General features: G+C 41.5%; 2 protein-coding genes across 3 annotated transcripts in view; one reads left to right on the top strand and one right to left on the bottom strand.

Moving 5' to 3' along the window:
• NMT2 (N-myristoyltransferase 2) overlaps positions 1 to 21,535 on the top strand; it is a 51,544-nt gene that overhangs the window by 15,641 nt on the left and 14,368 nt on the right. For both annotated transcript variants that reach the window (XM_077808149.1, XM_077808148.1), the window contains exons 2-7: positions 1,446 to 1,581; positions 12,455 to 12,599; positions 19,499 to 19,617; positions 19,716 to 19,807; positions 19,903 to 20,019; positions 20,851 to 21,021. In XM_077808149.1, coding sequence (XP_077664275.1) covers positions 1,446 to 1,581; positions 12,455 to 12,599; positions 19,499 to 19,617; positions 19,716 to 19,807; positions 19,903 to 20,019; positions 20,851 to 21,021 — 780 coding nt within the window. The remainder of the gene's footprint in view (positions 1 to 1,445; positions 1,582 to 12,454; positions 12,600 to 19,498; positions 19,618 to 19,715; positions 19,808 to 19,902; positions 20,020 to 20,850; positions 21,022 to 21,535) is intronic.
• The window catches only part of RPP38 (ribonuclease P/MRP subunit p38), a 32,621-nt gene continuing 22,085 nt past the window's right edge, over positions 11,000 to 21,535 (bottom strand). The window contains exon 6 of the transcript XR_013344924.1: positions 11,000 to 11,229. The gene's annotated coding sequence lies outside the window, so the exon portion shown is untranslated. The remainder of the gene's footprint in view (positions 11,230 to 21,535) is intronic.

The following is a 21,535-nucleotide window of genomic DNA, read 5'->3' as shown; positions in this document are numbered from 1 at the left end:
TGACCAGCAATGCAGTTGCAAGACTGTGGACACTATAACCTTTGAAATTAGAGTGCAGTAAAGATGACAATGGATTTTATAGATATACTTTTCATAAGGATTCATGATGGTTGCAACTCTCTATGCTAATCCACTTGTTCCCATGACCTGACTTTGCTAGAATAGCCAAATGATGTCTCTTGTATGCTTGTCAATGTCCCTCACGATCAAAGCTGTTTCTCGTGTAGAAATAAAATAAGCAAAGTTTTTATTTTGCCCAGTGCAAAAAAGCATCTAACATCTGCTGTGGAGCCCATGATGTACATATGGTTTTTCCTGACTGTTAACTTCTCTTGGAGAGTATTCAGCTTGTGTTCTAGAGTCTCTCTCTTTGTTTTTTTTCCTGTTTGTCTGGTCGCTGTTACTACCATCCATTGGTGAGCTCTCCCTTAATATCTACAGGCTCTACTCTTGTATTTGGTCATTTGCTAATTGACTGCTCCCTTTACTTAAGGAAAAAAGGGTTCACTGTGTCATCAGCTAAAATGTTTGCAGTCAGCAAGTGTAGGCTGCAGTTGGTTGGGTTTTATGTGTTTTCCATTAAACTTGATCCAGTAATAGTCATTGATAGTAACTCTCCTTTTACTCAGTGAGATTTGAGCAAGATACATATCATATGTTAAAAACAAAGTTCCCTGAAAAATTGCACAGAGTGTTTTCTGGTTGGAACCTTCCCTCTAATTCATTCTTCCCAAATCCTTTTGTGGGCTATTGATAAACATCAAGAGTGTCTGAGGGCATGGGGAAAGATTTTCAAAAGCATTTAAGGTATTTAGGAACAGAAGTCCCATTGACTTTCAGTGTAGCCTGTGCACCTAAATCCCAAAGGCACTTTAGAAAATCCCACCCATGATGCATTGCTGGAAATATCAGAAATGTTCATGTTGTGTTTGTGGTTATAGTGTTTCTAGTTCAATGTAGAGTTATATTCTGAAATTTCAATTATTACTTCTGCAGACATACATAAGGCAAGTTTTAGCTCTAGTGCATTACAGTACTATATTTCTCTTTCTCCCTGAAGTCTCCTGCCCCTTTCTTTCTGCAAAATGACTCCTGCTAAATAAAATTGTTCAGCGAGACATTACAACTTCTGCTGTATATGTAAAAACTGCCACTTCATGTTTCTGCGAAATAAAAGCCATGGGGATGGCATTGACTGTTATATGGTGCCCAAATGCCCTGTAAATTAGGGGACTGAATGGAAAGCAAATGATCAAGTTAACATAGAGAACTTTTCTGCAATTTACTCCTTTGTTTGTCCTGATTTTTTTCCCTCCTTGTGTCATGTCTGACTGTTATTAGTTTTCATATGTAGGAATAGTGGTTTTTCTAAATTTAACTTTCATGTACTTCAAGCTTTGTGGTATTGATTTTTCTCATTTTACCTTCTCTGAATTTCCTGACAGAAGTCCTGGAGGGGATTTGGGAGCTAAAAAGAAAAAAAAGAAACAGAAGAGAAAAAAGGAGAAACCAAACTCCGGTGGCACCAAATCAGATTCTGCATCTGACTCCCAGGAGATTAAAATTCAACAGCCTTCAAAAGTGAGAGCCTTGTTTTATTTTAACTTCTGTGGTTTCCTGTGAAAGTGGGTAGTGCTGCCTTAACACTCATTTGAATCGGGCATGGGTAGTTTGGGTTATTGTCATGATTAGAAACGAAAGGACAAGGAACTATATGAGAAGGTGAATATGTTCAGTGGTTGGCAGCCTTTAAAAAGCTGCCTTTGGTATGCTGGTGATTACCAGGGAGATGTGTTCTGTGGAGGGAGGAGGGGACAGCTTTTTCAGTCGGTTAACATTCAGGTTGGTGGTGGCCTTGTAGCAGAGAATTTTAATCTGCACTTGTAATGTTTTAGTAGCATATTTTGTGTTTGATAAATTGCCTCTAATTTAGCCTCATTCTAACTTGTCCGGATTTATACCCAATTTTTTGAACAGTACAGTGCCATCTGGTAGTGGATTTCAGAGCAGGGAGGCAAGTCTATGCTGACTGCTGCACTTTGAATTGGATCTGTCTTCAGCAGCTGCTGCTGAAGAGGTTGTGGAATCTCCATAATTGGAGATTTTTAAGAGCAGGTTAGACAAACACCTGTCAGGGATGGTCTAGATAATAATTAGTCCTGCCATGAATGCAGGGGACTGGACTAAATGACCTCTCGAGGTGTCTTCCAGTCTTATGATTCTATGATTTTATTTTTGAGAGGAAATACCAAACAAAAGGTCTGAGGAAACTTCTGTGTCATGGGCATCCACACTTTGATAATGCAAGCCTCAGGTGTGGAAACAAGCAGCCTGTTGCCTTGAAGTCCACACCTAATTAGCGTAAAATGGAGCAAGTTGCACTTGTCCTCTTTAGTACTGAGATACTGTCTGGGGAGGCTCCAGATCCATCCAGATCTGTGCCCGGGGCCCAATTTGGGGGCCCCCAGCAGGAGCCCGTAACTTGGGTAGAAGTGTGGGGGCCACCGGTGCTGTAACTGTGGCCCTGCCCCCTGCTCCTCCTCTTCCCCCGGGGCACTGCCCCTGGCCAGGCCGAAAGCCAGTGCTGGACAGTGGTAGGAGCCTTCCAGGGAGCCTGGGCCGCTGTAGGGGGAACCCTGGATCCTCCGCCTGCTCTGTGTCGGGCCCAGGGTACCCAAGAGCAGCTCCCAATCCGTGTCCCCACCCTCCAGGGCACGCTGCTGCCGGTGGGACCCAGAGGAAGAGACTCTGGTCTGGCCTCCTGCCCCCTCCCTTCCCAATGTCAGGCTGCTCCTGTTGCTTTCCTCCTGCTTCCGGTGGCAGGTTGCCCCTGCAGACACCTGGGCTTTGAGCCCAAGGCAGCAATCATGTGTGGCACTGCTCCTCCTATTGCCTCTGGCCCAAGGCTTGCAGTTTGGGGGGGCAGTGCCCTCCTGCCCTTCCCAAACTGCGCCCATGCCGCTGCCATGCCACGCCTGCCCGAGGCTACTATGCCGATGTTAAAAAGTGGGCAAGCATGGCCCTCCCATTTTTAAAAAGTTCCCAGTTCTGGCACTCCTAGGCCCCCATGGTATGGGGCACCAAATGTTCTTTGTGCCCAAGGCCCCAATACATCTTAATCCGCCTCTGATGTGATGGTCCATTTTCACCTGAAAGTCTTCTGCTTTAAATCAGAATGTCCCATCACACAATGGGATATGTATCCTCCAGACGCTCTGTGTTAAATATGATATTGGCTGTGAGGCACATTTGGGCTATCGACCATGCTTTGACCACCTTATTCTAAGTAAACAGGGAAAAACATGACTCTTAAAAATATGTGGCTTCAATTAAGAATTCCAAGTGATACAACTTAGAAACCTTACGCTGAGGAGTGAGCTTCATAGCACGACCATTGATTGTGCCCAAGTAGGGAGGTTGTCTCATCTGATTAATGCAGAGAAACTCATCCTCATGCCATTAGTCACCCTGTAAGATCTGTCAAGTGTAATAGTGTAAGCTGTTTATTTCAGGGGAGAAATTGTGTTCTGTTTTGCTGGCATGCTGATACATTATGTATTATCCACTCTCTAGGGCAGTGGTTCTCAAACTCTGGGTCGGGACCCCAAAGTGGGTCCCCACCCCATTTTAATGGGGTTGCCAGGTCTGGCTTAGACTTTCTGGGGCCCAGAGCTGAAGCCTGGGGCTGAGCTGAAGCCCGGGACCAAGCTGAAGCCTAAGGCCCACTTTCCGGGCCAAAGCCCACTGACTGGGGCTGAAGCCCTTGGGCTCAGGCTTCAGTTCCCCCTTCTGGGGTCATGTAGTAATTTGTATTCTTATAAGGGGGTCGTGGTGCAATGAAGTTTGAGAACCCCTGATCTAGGGCTTTTTCAGTGTCACCTCCAGTGCTATGTGTGTACTGCTTTTGCATTAGGTCACGTTTTTAAATGTGTAGCAAGAACATACAGTCTGACCAAGAGTGATCACTTTTTAGACTTCTCATGCTCTTTAATTTTGCTTTTCTTTAAAGAATATGGGCTATTTGGCATGGATCTGCAATATAATAGACAGTAAACAGATTTGAAGTTAGTTGCTTATAGTAAGGTCAGCTAAAAGGATGTTAGAATTTTTACTACCTTTCTGAAGTAAAGATGTAGTTCTTTTTTATTATGTTTTGAACTGTGTATTTTAGAATACATAAAGTTTTAAATCCCTTTTTGATGAATTACAATAATGTATAGAGTTTTTTCCCTCAAGAAGGAGAATCTCTAGCCAATCATTAATACTCCTATTTTGGTAAGTCTGGCCAGCCGTTAATTTTTCAGCTACTCCAAGCAGGGTTTAATGGTTGTGTTAATGTGAAAATGCTTTATTTTTTCTCGTTCAGTTGACTCTTCCAGGAGCATCTTCCTTTAAAACTATTTTAAGTACATTTCAGTGCATACAAAATATTTTTTAAATGTCAACTAAGTAAAAATTGCTCTCTACCTCAAATGAGGAAATGGATACCACAGAAGTAACTGAAAGATTTAACACTTTTTATAATAAAATGATATTGGGGAGAGTAATCTGATTCAAAACCAGGGAGTATGAGTTGTCATTGACACTGTAACCCATGGATCAGAATTCGTTTGTTAAACTATAAAATAAAGATTCTGTAAATTCATTAATCTTGGCAGCCTCACTTTTAGGATGTCAGGAAGTAGTTGGCCTTTGACCTCATGTTACATAGATTCTCGTTCCACTTTCTAGGGAAACTAACTTTAATCAGAATAGCCAGATGCTAGGTATCCATCAAATCTGTAGCACCATGTTTCACAAATTGGTTTATATCAGCAGCAAACACAGTTAAGCCCTGTGTATGATGGCCAGGGAAAGTGGATAATTGCCTTTCTGCCAAGAATTATGTTTGCTCACTATTCACCAGAGAACTGGATGGATCATGCAAAGTGCTGATGAATACCCTCAACTTTTCTTGAAGTTCATGGGGATTGGGGGTGCTCAGCACTTGCAGTTTTGTATGCACTCTTTTTCTGGCAAATGTAACAGGGTCACAATATACTGCAGGTGCGATATACACACCTCTGTCATATGTTGTTTACTTACGCTCACTGAAACACCTGATGATATGATGGTCACCACAGGCACAAAGCCTCACTAATTCCACTATGTTTGTAGCCATTTTTATTGTAGCTCACATGTGAGATTTTATTTTTATTTAAATATATATGCTAATAAAAAGCCCCTCTCCAAACCTCTAGTGATTAAAACAAGAGGCCTTAATTTCAGATTCAAATACAGGTACCCAGTTCACTTGCCTTTGCATTCACCAGCTCTGTTCCTGTCCACACAAGTACTAAGTAAATGGAGCTTTTCTAACTAGATTTCTGAGCTGTTTTGGACTGTCAAGCTGGTCAAGTGCTAAGCAATATTAATTTTTCTTTACTAGTCATGGAAAATGTGTGTTTCTCCTTATTTGTGATTCTTGAGTTTTATAAATTATACTGTGACCTTTGGCATTTGTTTCACTCTTAAGTGAAGGGAGTTTGCAGGTATTTTAACTGAGATGGGTATTGTGTGTCTTTCCTCGAAGATAAACATACAGGATCATCTGAGAGTGCTGTTGGGTGTAGGTGAGGGTGGGGGCTGAAGGTGGATGATGAGGTGGGACAGCGATGTAAGCAGCTTCAGCTGTCAGAAGACCACAGGAATACAAGACTTCTGAGTCTCGTATGACTTTTTCCTCTTTTGTCTGACACATTTGACCTTTTGAACATTTTGATGCAGGTGGGTTCCCAGCAGTAATGATTGGCAGTAGTAACATGTTTGAGGCTGGCAACGTTTAGGTGCCCAACTCACATTGGTTTTCTATTGAAGGTGGGTGCCTAACTCCCATAGGTGCGTTTGAAATTTTCTGCCTGAAAATAAATGTGAATAAGCTTTGAATATCAGTACATGCAGGTTCTTGAATTCAGTACATTCTTTATGTAAGGAATAATGCATAGCAAGGCATGTGGTCATGATATAACTACTCATCTCAGGCATGTAATGAAGCTGATGGCCATTTCTAGGATCTGAGAAGTACCATTATCTTAGAACTGTGATGTTTTTTCACTTACAGGAAGGTACTGCTGTCATTTTTAACTTGGAAAAATGTTTAGGTTAAGTAATTGTGTCAGATGGTTGGTGTCCCATAATCACAGGGGGATAAACTGCAGTTACTCAGATTTCTCCTTCCATTCTCCCTGTTTTATAAATGCATTAATAAATATTCCAGTGAACTTTAAAAGTTTTTAAAGGACCAGAGATACAGATGGCTTCAATTTTAATATACTACTTAAAAATTGCAGATTAACATGCAAGGGTTGCAACATCGTCTACATTTAAAAATTAGACTTCAGGTGAAACTAGTAAAACCAAAATAACTCCTCTCCCCCCTAGCATTGTATTAGTTTTTTGTGACCTAAAGTGTACATATAGCACTTCCCTGTTCACTCTCACTGTGCCTGCCTTCGCTGTTCTCATGAGCAAACAGGGTGTTGACATTTACAGGAATCCTATTCTGCTAGGCATTTGTATTTGTGAATACATGAATACAAAGACAGCTACAGCCAAGGGGGACTTGAAGACAGACTGAGATTATTGAGCTACCGGCATGGACCATGGCTTTTAAGAGCAAATAATAGAATTTATGTAGGGCTAACAGCAATTCTGAATAGGTCTAATCAGTACAATCTAGATTATGTATGACAGAAGCGAAGACATTGCTGCCAGTTTTCCCCAAAATCAGAAAACTCTTTCCTGTCCTGTAGATAATGAGAATTAAGTTTCCGAGTTCTGAACTGATCTTGCATAACTACTTAGGTGAAGCTCTGACTGGTTTTAGTTGGAGATTTGCCTAAGTAAAATATGTGGTGGATCTGGCAATATTTCATTTCACTGGGACTTTGGGACTCTTGGGGTATGTCTGCATTGCAAAAAAAACAAAAAACCTGCAGCACCAAGTCTCAGACCCAGGCATAATTTTTGCAGCTCTTTTCTACACCCTTTCCAACTTTTCAACCTCCTTTTTAAAATATGGGCACCAGAACTACATGCAGTTTTGTATTATCAGTCTCACCAGTGCTGTAAACAGAGGTAATATAACCTCCCTATCCTTACTTACTAGTTCCTAGTGTTTATAGACCCAAGGATTACATTAGCCCTTTTTGTACAGTATCACACTGGGAGCTCATGTTAAGTTGCATGTCCACTGTGACCTCTAAATCCTTTTCAGAGTCACAATTTTCTGTGATACAGTTCCCCCTTCCCCATTCTGTAGGTATGGTCTGCATTCCTTGTTCCTAGATGTATAACTTTGCATTTGGCTATATTCAAAGGGTTTGGCTACACTTGCAAGTTAGAGCACATGAAAGCCTCCCTGAGTGCCCTAACTCCCAATGTGTCCACACTAGCAAGGCACGTAGAGCGCCTGGACTCTGCAACTGGAGCGCTCCTGGTAATCCACCTCCAAGACAAGCATAAAGCTTGCTGTGCCCTGGCTGAAACGCCCGGACGTCAGTGTGAATGAGGTGTTGCATTACTGCGCTGCGATTGGCCTCCGGAAATGTCCCATAATCCCCTGAAGTCAAGTGGCCACATTGTTTTGAGGGGCGGGGGGATGTCCTGCTGCTGTCTTAACTTACAAGACAGCATGCTGACGTGCTCTCAGCCCCCCAGAAACCCACTCTCTCTCCCCCCACATACACACAACATGCTCCCTGTCACACTCCACCCCCCCACTCCCATTTGAAAAGCACTTTGCAGCCACTTACACACTGGGATAGCTACTACAATGCACTGCTCTTTGTGGCGTTGCAAGAGCTGCTAATGTGGCCACGCCAGTGCAGCGTTTTCCCTGCTGCGGTCTCCGAAGGCTGGTTTAACTCCCAGCGCTCTACATCTGCAAGTGTAGCCATGCCCGTAGATTCCAACACCAGAAGGGACCATTGTGATCATGTAGTCTGACCTCTTGTGTAACACAAGGCCATAGAACTCCCTGAAAATAATTACTATTAATATTAAAAATGTGTTTTGTCCAATTTACAGAGAAAACTGGAGCACTTGGTATGACTGCCCTATCCTCATCATTATTTACCACTCCACCAATCTATGCATTGCCCACAAGTATTAATCAGCAGTGATTTTTACATTTACTTCCAGATCATTGACGAAAATGTTGAATAGGAAAGTATAAAACCCCTATAACTGGATAATTAAGCAATAACATGCCTGTGGGGTGAGTTTCTTCCTAACCCCAGGCAGCTAATGATTAGGTTATATCTTAAAGTTTGAGTCAGTCTGTGTTTGTAAATATTTTTGAATGCTCTGGTCTCTCATTTGTAGTATGAATTAATTCTGTAAACAACTATGTGACGTGGAAAATATCTTGTTTAATATCCTATTGGTGCAAATACATACAGGGAAGGGCATGTGTGCATGAAACTCAGTTTTCAAACTCTCTGAATTGACAGAATATTGTCAGTTCCATCTGGGAACTTTTGTACAGCACAGACATTTTCCCAGCAGTTGCTGTCTAGGCATATATGTAGCAATCCTTACACAGCTTGCCTTGCTTTCTGAAATGTCATCTTTGCATTTTGCCTCTCTAACCTACAAACAGTGTGTCTATCGTTGTACTCTGTGTCTGTTGCAGGCTCCAATGTGAAATTAACTTTGTAGTCTTTTATTTTTCAGTCTGCAGTATGTGCGAACACATAGAAACAAAGCAGCAGGAGGAAATATCATAGAACACAGACAAGGAGCATGGCAAAAGGCAGTCTTTTTCCCCTTCCCCCCCAACAGACAAATGGAGAGCCACAAAGAACTAATACATGTGTGAGCAAAGGCAAAAAAACAAAAATATCTGTTTTGAAGTGTAAACGTAAAGTATAGTATGTATATTCTGTATTGGTAATTCCACTCTATGGTCTACATCTTTGTTCTGTCTTCACTTGCCAAGCAAAATTGGACATAGTCTCTTTGCTGTAAGTAAGCCCTGTCCATGTTCTAGTCCAGGATGGTCTTTGTCTTAATCTGTTTGTCTTAAAGTATTATCAATGTTTGTTCTAATCACAGACATTTCCACAGCTGTTTTCTGTGTTTTAAAATGTCAGACTTGAGGATAATGGCATTTGAACAACTATCTAGATAGTAAGTAGTTAGAGGCCTTTTCTAAATGATGGAACACCTTAAATTGAATAGTCAGGTAACTGAACTTACGATTATAGCTGCCTTGTGGTAGCCCTCTTCCAATTTTGGCCCATTTATTCCATCAGTGATGGGTGGCTACTTGGATTTTGGATAATGCATAAACTTCCCCCTGGTAACAGTCTTGCCAAAAAAAGCCATTACGGATCAAAAGGAAGTGTGATATCAATATTCTTTAAAATGTCTCTGGTTCCCTATTCTTTCCAACTAGTCCCTCATCTGTTCAGCGTATCTGCACGTGTAACAGAATGAACTTCCTCCACAACTCCTCCTGTGACGTAAGAGAGGACTCTAGGCACTGACAAAGCTTCACTTTATGCAGAAAAGGCCACCAGCTCCCTCTATACATCAGATAAATTTCCCTTGGATCACATAAAATTGTACATTTTGTTTTATTCTTTCAGTCTTTGTGCCATTCCTCCAGAGGGTTTAGCCAGTCCCTCTTAACTGCAGGAACTCCCTCTAAATTGAGAAAGCAAATATTGCTTTCCAGCTTACATGTGTTTCTTCAGAAAATTTTCCTCCTCTTTTTGGAGAAATAAAAAGGAACTGAAAACAAATTTCATACCACATACCTATCTCTGAATTAGTTGCAAGGAATGAAGAACCCTTCTCCCTCAGGAAGAAGGACCATCATCCATAGACTAGTCATGGTTAACGTCAGAATGATATATACCTTTTCCCCTTCTCTTCTGTATTATGTGGACAGATGCCTTATTTATAATGGTCATTTGTTATTGGCATAGAAGTAGAATAATATTTTGATCCCCTATTCACAAGCTGGCTAGCCTGTCAAGAGGAGTTGGGCTCAGCCTTGCCTGTGACTTTAGCAGGTAACCCCCCGCTGATCCTGATCTGGTAGCTCAATTACAATTAGAGATCTAAGCTGTGAAAGGCTCAGAGAGAACTACACAGAGAGGGATGAGAACTCAGTGAAAGAAGAAACCCAGGAGAGAGGATCCTGGGGAACCCCCTCTTTCTGGAAAGGGCCTAATGAAGGCAGGCTGGAGAAAACCATGAGGAGCAGGTTAGATTCTTGTGAGAGGCCCTGAGATAGAGTTTGTAAGAAGCAGGGAAGACCCTGAAAGAAGCTGCTAGAGTAGGAAGGGAAGCAGAGGGGAAGGGCTAGGAAGAAGGGCTTCCAGGTGAAGAGACCTGGGAGGCAGTGCTCAGCCAAAGGAGCAAAGAAAGAAATCTGCAGTCCCCAGGAGTACGGGTGAAGAACAGGGAACTTCAGTGAAGCCTGAGAGGAGCAGGAGGATCTTTTGCTTGGATAATGGTGTATATTCTGTAGTTGGACTTTATTACCCCATAATGGGACAGAACTGAACTTAAGAGATCACCTGGCCAGAGAGCTAGGCCATCACAAGGCTAAAGCAGTGGTTAAGAGGAGGCCGCCACTGCACACAGTAGCAGTTTCTGATACCAAAGGGGTGCTACAGTGGTGAGTGGAACTGCTTACACTGCTAAAATTAAAAATATTCAAAATACTAATATTGACACATCAGAATTAATATTTGATTAGTCCATGTACTGGTAAGCATTAAAAATCTCTCTACTTCCTTAGAATCCTTCATACTAGACCAATGGGAACTATATGTATTGATTTTTAGTTGAGAACACTGACCTGTGTCACCATGATTTGGATCTAGAAATAGGCTATTTTTTTTTCTTGCTGTAACAGTGTTGACATAACGGGGTGAACCAAAGCCCATAAGTAAATAAATGTTAATGCACTGACCTCCCAGGCCAGAGAACAGTTTTATTAATATGTTCATAGTATTATATTTATAGGGAAATCTTGCAATACTTTAGTTAACTAGAGAAACTGCATAATGTTTAGAGAATAAAAATATATATTAAATGATAAGACATGCAGACTTCTTTGAAGTTGAAAGTTCTTAAACTACATGCAGTAGATCTGCCTTTGAGATGGATGGTACTGAAGCCTGCTGCTTGTCCATATTAGTTGTAGTTTGTGGTGTTTTCTCTAGATGAGTCCTAGAAAGGAAGTGAAATAATCAAAGGATGACAAATTAATATGGAACTGAGAAGCAGGGAGCTTGTTTATTCAACAGTTGGGATAGAACACTTTAAATAATATATGTAATATAATGTAGTCTAAAGAATGTATCTGTTGCTTTGGAGAAAACCTAGGGTGAAATCCTGGACTCCTGAAGTTGATGGCAAAACTCCCAAATCTGCTCCAGGATGGGACTTTTCTTAAGAAACAAAAATAGAAATATCCCTTCAGATTTATGACTCACTGTGCCTATCACTGGTTTGCAGTCTGTATACACTGCACAGGCAAAATTCTTATTGAAGCTGTGGGTGCTCAGCTTTATCTCTGAAATGAGGGTTTATATGCCTACCTTTAGCCACCAAAGTTGGGAAAGTTTAGCCCTAACTTTTAGGCTGTCTGGGTGGGGAGATGGTTCTGTAAAACTCTCTTTCCTCTTTAAGTAGAATTTTAGCTTATTTTATCTTTACTCTTAAATGCTCTCTTCATTTTGAAACTTTGCTAACATCTGCAAAACAACATTAGCTGTAGCACTTGGCAGAATGGACTTATAACATGCATTTTCTGTACACTGAAAAGTAAAGCAAGAATTATTAAAAACAACATCTGATAGAACTTCAGTAAACATTGCAATATGTAGCAAAATAGCATAACAAATATGGAATAGTGCTGACTTTTTAAAGTGATGTTTTACAGTATGTATTTTATACATCTATATCTATATATACTTTAACTACCCTTATGTGCATTACTAATAACACCTTAGATTGTTAAACCTGAAGGAATTTTAAAAGTCATCTTTGCTTTTTACTCTGTTTTACCATTTCAGCTTTGTTCAGATGGAGCAGTGGGGAAAAAAGAATGGTTAGCTTCACGCTGTGGTCCTCCTACAGTAGCGTAATGATGCAGTATTTGTGTTACAAACACTGCAAGTTCATTATTAAATGTAAACAAACTATTTTGAGGAAGTTTAAAAATAATTAAACTACTTTTAAAACAGTGGAAGTTTATAAAACTGTTTTTCCCCTAACAAAACCTACATGTTGGGCCTGAACTCCCTGGCAGTGCCTTGCTTAAGGTGGGAGCAAATATACAAAATACTATCAAAATATCGTTGAAGCAAGTGACGTGAATATGGTGTATGCACTACTTTTTCAGTGTGCATGTAGTAAACAAGCCTCTCTCCCCTATTGTCCCTCTGTACAGAATCCAGCCATTCCAATGCAGAAGCTGCAAGACATTCAGAGAGCTATGGAGCTGCTGTCTGCATGCCAGGGACCAGCAAAGAACATTGATGAAGCGACCAAACGTAAATACCAGTTTTGGGATACGCAACCTGTACCCAAACTTAGTAAGTTTAACTGAGCCTATGTACAAAATTGACCTTAACAGTAGCTAAAAGGAGCATGTTGACATTTTACTGAGTGTTCTGTAACACAGATATAAATTGGACTGCTTGGATATATTCTTTATCAAAATGTGTTAGGATTCAGTAGTCACTTCTGTTCTTTGCCGTCTGAAAATTACTGATAAACTACTGAGGTGGGTGGTTTGGGGGAAAAAAAGGTATGTCATGAAATGAAATATCAGAATGAGTTTCATGTATGAAAACAGGAAATGTGCTATTACAATGATCCCACTTGGGCTAACTGGGGTTTGAACGTGAGAACTACAGGGAAGAAAGGTCTCTACCACTTCAGTGAAAGGGATAACTTTATTAGTTGGTAGCAGTAGTAGACTTTTAAACTGTTATGAGCCAGGTGTCCGAGAGGAACAAAAACCCACACTATGCTGGTGTGAGATGCACTGTTTTTGCATAAATTGATGCTAATTACACATCTCTCCCATGCATAACTATTTTTGTTCCTATTTGTTCACCCGCTTCCTCCACTGCATACAATTCATGCATTCCTTCAGTGCATACATTTCTTATCCGTAGTCCATCCTATATATGACAGTGTTTCCCTTCCTCATGGTTTTGGAGACAGTCTGAGTGAAGACTTCTTTAAACTGATCCAGTGTCTGTCTTCTGCACAGGTATTGCCTATCTCCAGCACCCACTCAATGCTGCCGTGGGTGAGTGCAGTTGCTGACTCCTCCACCCTTGGAGGAAAGCCCTATTTCATTAGTCTCCTGTAAGACAATACTGGTAATACCAGGAACTCTTCAGTGGCAGGGAAGCTTGGGGACCTTGCAAGTGAAGCAGTCCCTACCATCTCTTTCAGCAGTGGTTTCCACTGACTATTTTCCTGCTCTTGAGCCTGGTTCCCCATTCCAGCACTCTTGAGGGATTGAACTGCACCACCTCAGCACCTCTCCAGCCAGATCCCCTCCAGGCAGCAGTGCAGTAAGTTAATGTCACCAGTCCTGGCTACCAGGCTCCCACAGGCATGGAGTGGAAGCCCAGCAAAAAGGTTAGTGCCTGAGGCAGGAAGGGTTTTTCTCTAACCCCTATGCCACAGGTTAAATGAGTTCTCCTCACACACTGTTCTCCCTCTTTCCCAATAGTTCATTATTTCAATAGCCTTGTTATTTTGACTGGTATTTTGACCCTTTTCTCCTTCCGAATGGCATGATGCAGAAGACCCCTCTTAAAATTACTACTTATTGTAACACTTAGGGGTTCAACCCAGACCAGTAAGGGGTTGTATCACTGCCTGCCCTGCAACTCTGCATGCCTTAAATGCTATGCTGCTGTGTGTCAGAGTCCTGACACCACCAGCCAGCCTTACAAGCATGCAGGTCACACCCTGGCTTCTGCCACCCACTTACTTTTTTGCAGAGTGAACCCAACATCCTTCCAGTCCTAAATTTCTCCAAAACTGTCAGCCAGCTGGACAATCTGCAGAGGTTCCCAGAATTGTGAGTTCTTCTTCAAGCGCTTGCTCATGTCAATTCCATTCTAGGTGCACGCGCGTCCATGTGCACGGTCATTGGAGATATTTGCCTTAGCGGTATCCATAGGGCCAGCTGTGGCATCCCCTTGAATGCCACACTCATGCATCGGTATATCGGGCACTGCTGGCCCTATGCCCTCTCAGTTCCTTCTTACCACTTGTGGTGTTTAGTTGGAGTGCCTCTCCTTGAATAGCAAGGTCTAGAGGTTTCGTCTCTTCTGACTTTGAGACTTAGGGCCTTGTAAATAGTTTGTTTATTGTAGTTAGTGGTAAGTAGTTTTTAAGTGTAGTTAGAAGTTAGAGTGCCAGAGGGGACTTTGCCCCAGGCAGGGCATGCCTCGGTCTCCGGGGTTTATGCTCTGTGCGGACTATAACAGGCCTATGCCTATAAGTGACCCCCACAGTAGCTGCCTCAAGTGCTTGGGAGAATCACAAGTGCACAACAAGTGTTGTATTTGTAAAAATTTTCAACCCAGGACTCAGAAAGAATGGGATATTAGTTTGCAGGCTTTCCTCATGGAGGCTGCCCTCTATCTGGCTTCCAAGCCGTCCCGCCAAGACTCGCCTAGTACTTCAGCCTCGCTGCACAGCGCACCCCTGGCACCGATGCCCAAAAAGAAAACAAAATGTACACAGACTAAAAGGACTCAAATATTTGAATCTTTTATCTAGCACCATGTCTGAATTCGGAGGCCTTGGATCCTAGGAAGCATGGAAGACCTTTCTTCTTTGGGATAACATCTCCCTCATAAACCTAAACAGAATTTTCTAGACTTCTTACACTGAATGAGTCTCCTTCCGAAACTGAGTTTTTAGGATCTCTCATCACAGACTGCGATCCACATTTGGAGAAGGAACCAAGCACCTCTCTTCTCCCTGCTGCTGCACCCAGGAAAAATTAATCCAACAGAAACTAGAAGTGGCAAGAGGCCACATCACCATCCTTTAGGATTCCCACTCCTCTGTGGGGCCACCTCTGGCATACCAGGGGTGCCTCATCCCTTAAGAAGGGCAAAATCTCCCAGAATCGCATGACTTAAGAAGACATTTTAACTCCAGTAAAATGGATGTGTTAAATTGACCTGGTCCACGCTACCATAGAAATTGAAGAATTTGTTTGCCCTCAGACTAAGAAAAATCTACTCAGGATGAAGCATCATAACATCTGAGTCCTTTGAGAAAATAGTCTACTCCACATGGACTCATGGTGGTCACAAACATCTAAGTAGCAGAGCATCAAAAAACACTGCACTAAAGCAAAGCTGACAAACTCTTTCCTGTCCTCAAGCTCAGTTCCTCCTTTCTGGTGCTTAACTCTAGATGGTTGTGAGCAAAAAAAAATTTACTGTTAAGAAAATAAGGCTTTGAATTAGTCTCCAATGGCCTCTGAGCCTCTTGGCCCCAATAACCACAGTCCAAACACCTGCTCTCATGGTCTGCTCAAGTTGTGCACTCCAAAAATGGGAAGTTAAGGAGAGAATCAGGAAAGGTGAAGAAACACCCAGGAACTCTTTTATTTATGATTATCCATGTGACAATACAAAACTCACTGCACTTTCCAAGTTAAACTAATAGCTTACTTAGGGTGCTGGTTATAGGCCTTGTCTACACTACAGAATTAGGTTGATGTAAGGCAGCTTATGTTGACCTAACACTGTAGTTGTTTACACTATAATAGTGTTCCCACCAATGTCAGTCGCCCACTACATCGACCTAATAACTCCACCTCTGCAAAAGGCGTCACGCTTAGGTCAATGTAGTTAGGGTGATGCAGTATCTATGTAGACGCTGCATTACTGATATCGCCTGTTGTCTGTAAGACCTGCATGGGACTGACAGCCCGGAGTCCTGCTGCTGCCTCCCAGTGAAGGATTGAGAAGGCTCTTCTCCCTGGCCTCTCCCCCTCACTGGGAGGCAGCCGGGCCTGGGCTCACCTCCCCTCCTGGCAGGACTCTGGACTGTCAGCCATGGTGGTGGGGAGGCTCCAGCTGTCAATGCCCCACTTCACTCAGTGGAAGCGCAAATGGTGATGATGCATACCGCCGACAGAAGGAGCTAGTGTGGACATGGAAAAACTACAATAATTACTGTGGTGGCTCTGTGTCGACATAACTTTGGTCAACTTAATTCTGTAGTGTAGACAAGTCCATAGACTTCATCCCCAAAGTGCTGTTTGATGGCTCCAAGTAGCGTTCTATGTAAAGCTCTCCAGCATTCTTGAGAACTTAACAAAATAGTGTCACACATTGTTCCCCAAGGGACTCTAAATCCAGCCTTTGGAATTTTAGCCATCTTTTCAGAACACCTCCAACTACTAGTCCTTTTACTCTACATGCGCCACGGGAATGTATTTTGCTAGGCAGCAGTTAGTGAGGTCATACCTTGACCGTCCTTCAGCACCAGCTGAGAGATGAGAGCTTGCTGGTCCTGTCACTCACCAGTCTAGGAGGATGAGGAAAAAAATGTGTGGGCAACTACCAACAAATAGAATCTAGAAGAGATTCTGAACGGCTGCTTAATAGAAATGGGGTTTGTAGAATATGAGTGGTCTTTGAATATTCTGTTAAGCAGCCTGTCTGAATCATTTCTACTTCCTATTTGTGAGAAGTGGAAATAGCCTACACCTTTACATTTTTCAGCTTCCTCCTGAGTTGCTGAGTGAGTGGACTGGGGAAGGAAGCTCTTTCTTCAATGTGTTGAAGATTATGACTTCAGATAGAAGCATTTGGTCTTTCTGCTTCAAGAAATAGTTGCAGGAATCTTTGCGTTCATAAACTTCAAAATTTTCCCTCCTTGTACGAGACTGCCAGCAGCAGTCCTATAGGTAGTATACCATAATGGATCAAGACTATTATTTTGTAGCAATGGTAGCTGGAGGGTTCTCTGTACCCAGAGTCTTCATGGAGCTGCTGGTGATTTTGGCTTTCCAACCTGGACAGCAGGCAATACTAACTTACCACTATTGACAGGTTTCAGAGTAGTAGCCGTGTTCGTCTGTAGCCGCAAAAAGAACAGGAGTATTTGTGGTACCTTAGAGACTAACAAATTTATTAGAGCATAAGCTTTCGTGGGCTATACCCCACTTCATCGGATGCATAGAATGGAACGCATAGATATAGATACATATATACAGATAAGTTGGAAGTTACCATACAAACTGTGAGAGGCTAATTAGTTAAGATGAGCTATTATCAGCAGGACAAAAAAACTTTTGTAGTGATAATCAATCCACACAGGCGGTCTATTTCCTGGACACTACTGTGCTAATAAGTGATGGTCACATAAAACCCTCCCTATATTGGAAACCTACTGACCGCTATACTTACCTACATGCCTCCAGATTCCATCCAGGACACTCCACATGATCCATTGTCTACAGCCAAGCTCTAAGATACAACCGCATTTGCTCCAATCCCTCAGACAGAGACAAACGCCTACAAGATCTCTATCAAGCATTCTTAAAACTACAATACCCACTTGCTAAAGTGAAAAAACAGATTGACAGAGCCAGAAGAGTACCCAGAAGTCACCTACTACAGGACAGGCCCATCAAAGAAAATAACAGAACGCCACTAGCCGTCACCTTCAGCCCCCAACTAAAACCTCTCCAGCATATCATCAAAGATTTACAACCTATCCTGAAAAATGATCCCTCACTCTCACAGATCTTGGGAGACAGGCCAGTCCTCACTTACAGACAGCCCCCCAGCCTGAAGCAAATACTCTCTAGCAACCACACAACAAAAACACTAACCCAGGAACCTATCCTTTCAAAAAAGCCCGATGCCAACTCAATCCACATATTTACTCAAGTGACACAATCATAGGACCTAATCACATTAGCCACGCCATCAGGGGCTCGTTCACCTGCACATCTACCAATGTGATATATGCCATCATTTGCCAGCAATGCCCCTCTGCCATGTACATTGGCCAAACCGGACAGTCTCTATGCAAAAGAATAAATGGACACAAATCTGACATCAGGAATCATAACATTCAAAAACCAGAAGGAGAACACTTCAACCTGTCTGGCCACTCAGTAAAAGATTTAAGGGTAGCAATATTGCAACAGAAAAGCTTCAAAAACAGACTCCAAGGAGAAACTGCTGAGCTTGAATTAATATGCAAACTAGATACCATTAACTTGGGTTTGAATAGAGACTGGGAGCGGCTGGGTCATTACACATATTGAATCTATTTTCTTAAGTTAAGTATCCTCACACCTTCTTGTCAACTGTCTAAATGGGCCTTCTTGATTATCACTACAAAAGTTTTTTCTCCTGCTAATAGCTCATCTTAACTAATTAGCGTCTCACAGTTTGTATGGTAACTTCCAACTTATCTGTATGTGTGTGAAAAATATATATAATCTATCTCTTACTATATGTTCCATTCTTTGCATCCAATGAAGTGGGCTGTAGCCCACGAAAGCTTATGCTCTAATAAATTTGTTTGTCTCTAAGATGCCACAAGTACTCCTGTTCTGTTTACCACTATTGAGCAATCTCCTGGCAGAAGCTCTTTTTGCAAAAGAAGCTGCATAGTGCACCCTACTGGTCATTCAGGTGTATTAATGAGAACTAAGATTGCAATAGTCTTGACATGCTATCAATAATTTGTGCAAACATGATTAACGTGTTCTAATATATTTCCTAATGTTGTTCAGCTTTGGAAGCCTCTTGTGGGGCTGGTTGGCTGCTGTGTAATAGCCGTCCAACAGAGGAAGAGTGAGTGGCTCCTGTTTATATTTTTAAAAGTATCTTTAGTCTACCTGCTTCTGAAGTTGTGAAAAAAGACAAGATTAACCAACAGCGAGTCTAGAACTATAGATGTGACCACAATTTTAATTTAAAATTTACAAATAAAAGTTTTTTCGTTTCATCAGCAGCCATTCTGTAAAATGCCCTGATCCTGCAAACGCTGGTGCATGTGAGTTGTGCCATTGAGTTCATATAAGTCAGTGTTTGCAAGATCAGCACCATAGCTTGTGAATCTCACTGCTGAACTGCAGAACTCCTCCCCAGACATAGCTTTCAGTAGCTGACTAAGTGATACATACATGCTGATAATTTGCTATTCAATTGTGCTCTGTTATGAAATGTTAAGATATAAACTGCAGTAGAATAGCTCTGAGCCTCTGTACAATAGCTCTGCTGAAGTATTAGCTGACTTGAGTGAGTTGTAAAACAGAAAAATAATGTAAGCAAACAAAAGCTTATTTTCAACATTTTAAAAAGGCTTCAGATTCTGATTTCATAATTGTACATTACACCTTGTGTAAAGTGACTTCAAAAATGATTAATTTTAAAATTAGCTAGCAATGTAATTTTTTTCTCCCTTTCTATAACAGATGAGGTTATAACTTCTCATGGTGCAATTGAACCAGATAAGGACAATGTCCGCCTAGAGCCATACTCTTTGCCACAGGGTTTTATGTGGGACACTTTGGACCTGAGCAATGCTGAAGTTGTAAGTAAAACCGTGTGTGTGTACGCACAGTCCTTGATGAAACATTCTGGCTGATATGTGTGAGATAAAATTCTTCCTTTTTTGTTGTGTGTTTTCAGCTAAAGGAACTGTACACGTTATTAAATGAGAATTACGTAGAAGATGATGATAACATGTTTAGGTTTGACTACTCACCTGAGTTTCTTATGTGGTGAGTAGCAATTTCTGCGTTGGATTGCAAAGAAGGGTGTTTTGATCACATTCTTTTGGGCACTAATCTGTGATTGTTTCTGCCACTGATTCTAGGGCACTACGTCCTCCAGGCTGGCTACCCCAGTGGCACTGTGGAGTTAGAGTAACTTCAAACAAAAAACTGGTAGGGTTCATAAGCGCCATCCCTGCACACATTCGGATTTATGACAGGTAAATATAAATAGATAAATATAAAGATAAATAAAAACAAATGATAAATATTGAACTGTCTTTCATGGTGGGGATTGTCTGATTGAAGACCTGAGTGCTAGGCCTCATTGACCATAGAGGGAGAAGAAACCTTACACGGGTCTGAAATTTTTCACAAGGCTTTTGGAAGTTTCCAATTAAAACTAATGGCAAACAAATGTCCACCTCAGAAACATTCTATTGATAGAAGGTGTGGAGAGCTGCTTGATGTTATCTGGCCTATTGGAAAGTGTAAAGTGGATGTTCAGTCAGTTAGACTGGTTACCAGGGCTCTCTCAGTAGGGTTGGAGCACTGGAATAATTAATCAGTGAATATGAGCTGTGGAACCTTTTGATACCTCTTTCCTCCTGCTTTGATTGCTTTCCAGGCTCTTAAATCCAGGCCACAATTCAGGTCATGGTGCGGATCTAAAGGGTATTAAAAGCAATTTCTCCAACCTAGGCATCTTGCCAGATGCAGTACAGAATATTGAATAATTTGTTGTATACTTTGAGGATGCAACTTAAGGCAGCCAGGTTAAAAAATTTGGATCTATATGCTAGGAAGTATGTAAAATACAAAGAGCGTATACCAACACTGGATAAGAAATCTCAATGATTTATCTGAGTCCTTTGTTACATAATTGAGTCCTTCTGTTGAAGACTTTAAAATGAGCGTTATTTATGTTTTTGAGAAGCTATCTTGTATAACCTGAAATTCGACCACCAACATGGAAAATAAAACTATATAAATAAGACTATACTACGTTTTAGTGGGTTTTCTAATTGTTTTGTTATTTAAATTGCTTTTAGTGTGAAGAAAATGGTAGAAATCAATTTTCTTTGTGTCCACAAGAAATTGAGATCTAAACGAGTAGCACCTGTACTGATTCGGGAAATAACCAGAAGAGTAAACCTGGAGGGGATTTTTCAGGCAGTTTACACTGCAGGAGTGGTACTCCCCAAGCCTGTGGCCACATGCAGGTAACCTAGGTGGTATTCATAGTAACATTGCTCCCAAGAATGATCATTTTAAAGAGGATTCCTTGTCATTTTCACAAACTAGCTAATAAAATTGTTCATTTTTCTGCTGTAAACTTCTGGTAAACATTGTGGACTTGATTCTAATGCAGAGGACATGACCAACTTCTTTGTGATGCCTTGGACAAAGACATTTTTTGCAGTAACATGTAGTTCTGTTTGGGGCACTGCCTGCACTGTGCTAGCATTGACAAGGTTGTATACTTAGGTACATACATTTTTCAAGTGACCTATTTCTTGACTGGTGGGGTGAACAGAGTTTCTGGGAATAATATGGTACTACTTTTTAAACACCTTCTGTAGGGTCTGTTCTCTGCAGAAAGGGAGGCTTGTTGTGCATCTTACAGTGATGGGAAAACTGTACTGTCAGAAAAGTTTTGTGTGAAGTTCAGTATAAATTTGTTTGCGTGGAGTGGATTTAATATTGCTTATGCTGCCACAAGTTCAAATCACTGTA

This window comes from Eretmochelys imbricata, chromosome 2, assembly GCF_965152235.1.
Source record: "Eretmochelys imbricata isolate rEreImb1 chromosome 2, rEreImb1.hap1, whole genome shotgun sequence".
NCBI lineage: Eukaryota > Metazoa > Chordata > Testudines > Cheloniidae > Eretmochelys > Eretmochelys imbricata.
The sequence above is the reverse complement of the archived record's forward strand: the minus strand, read 5'-3'. Positions and strand labels throughout refer to the sequence as shown.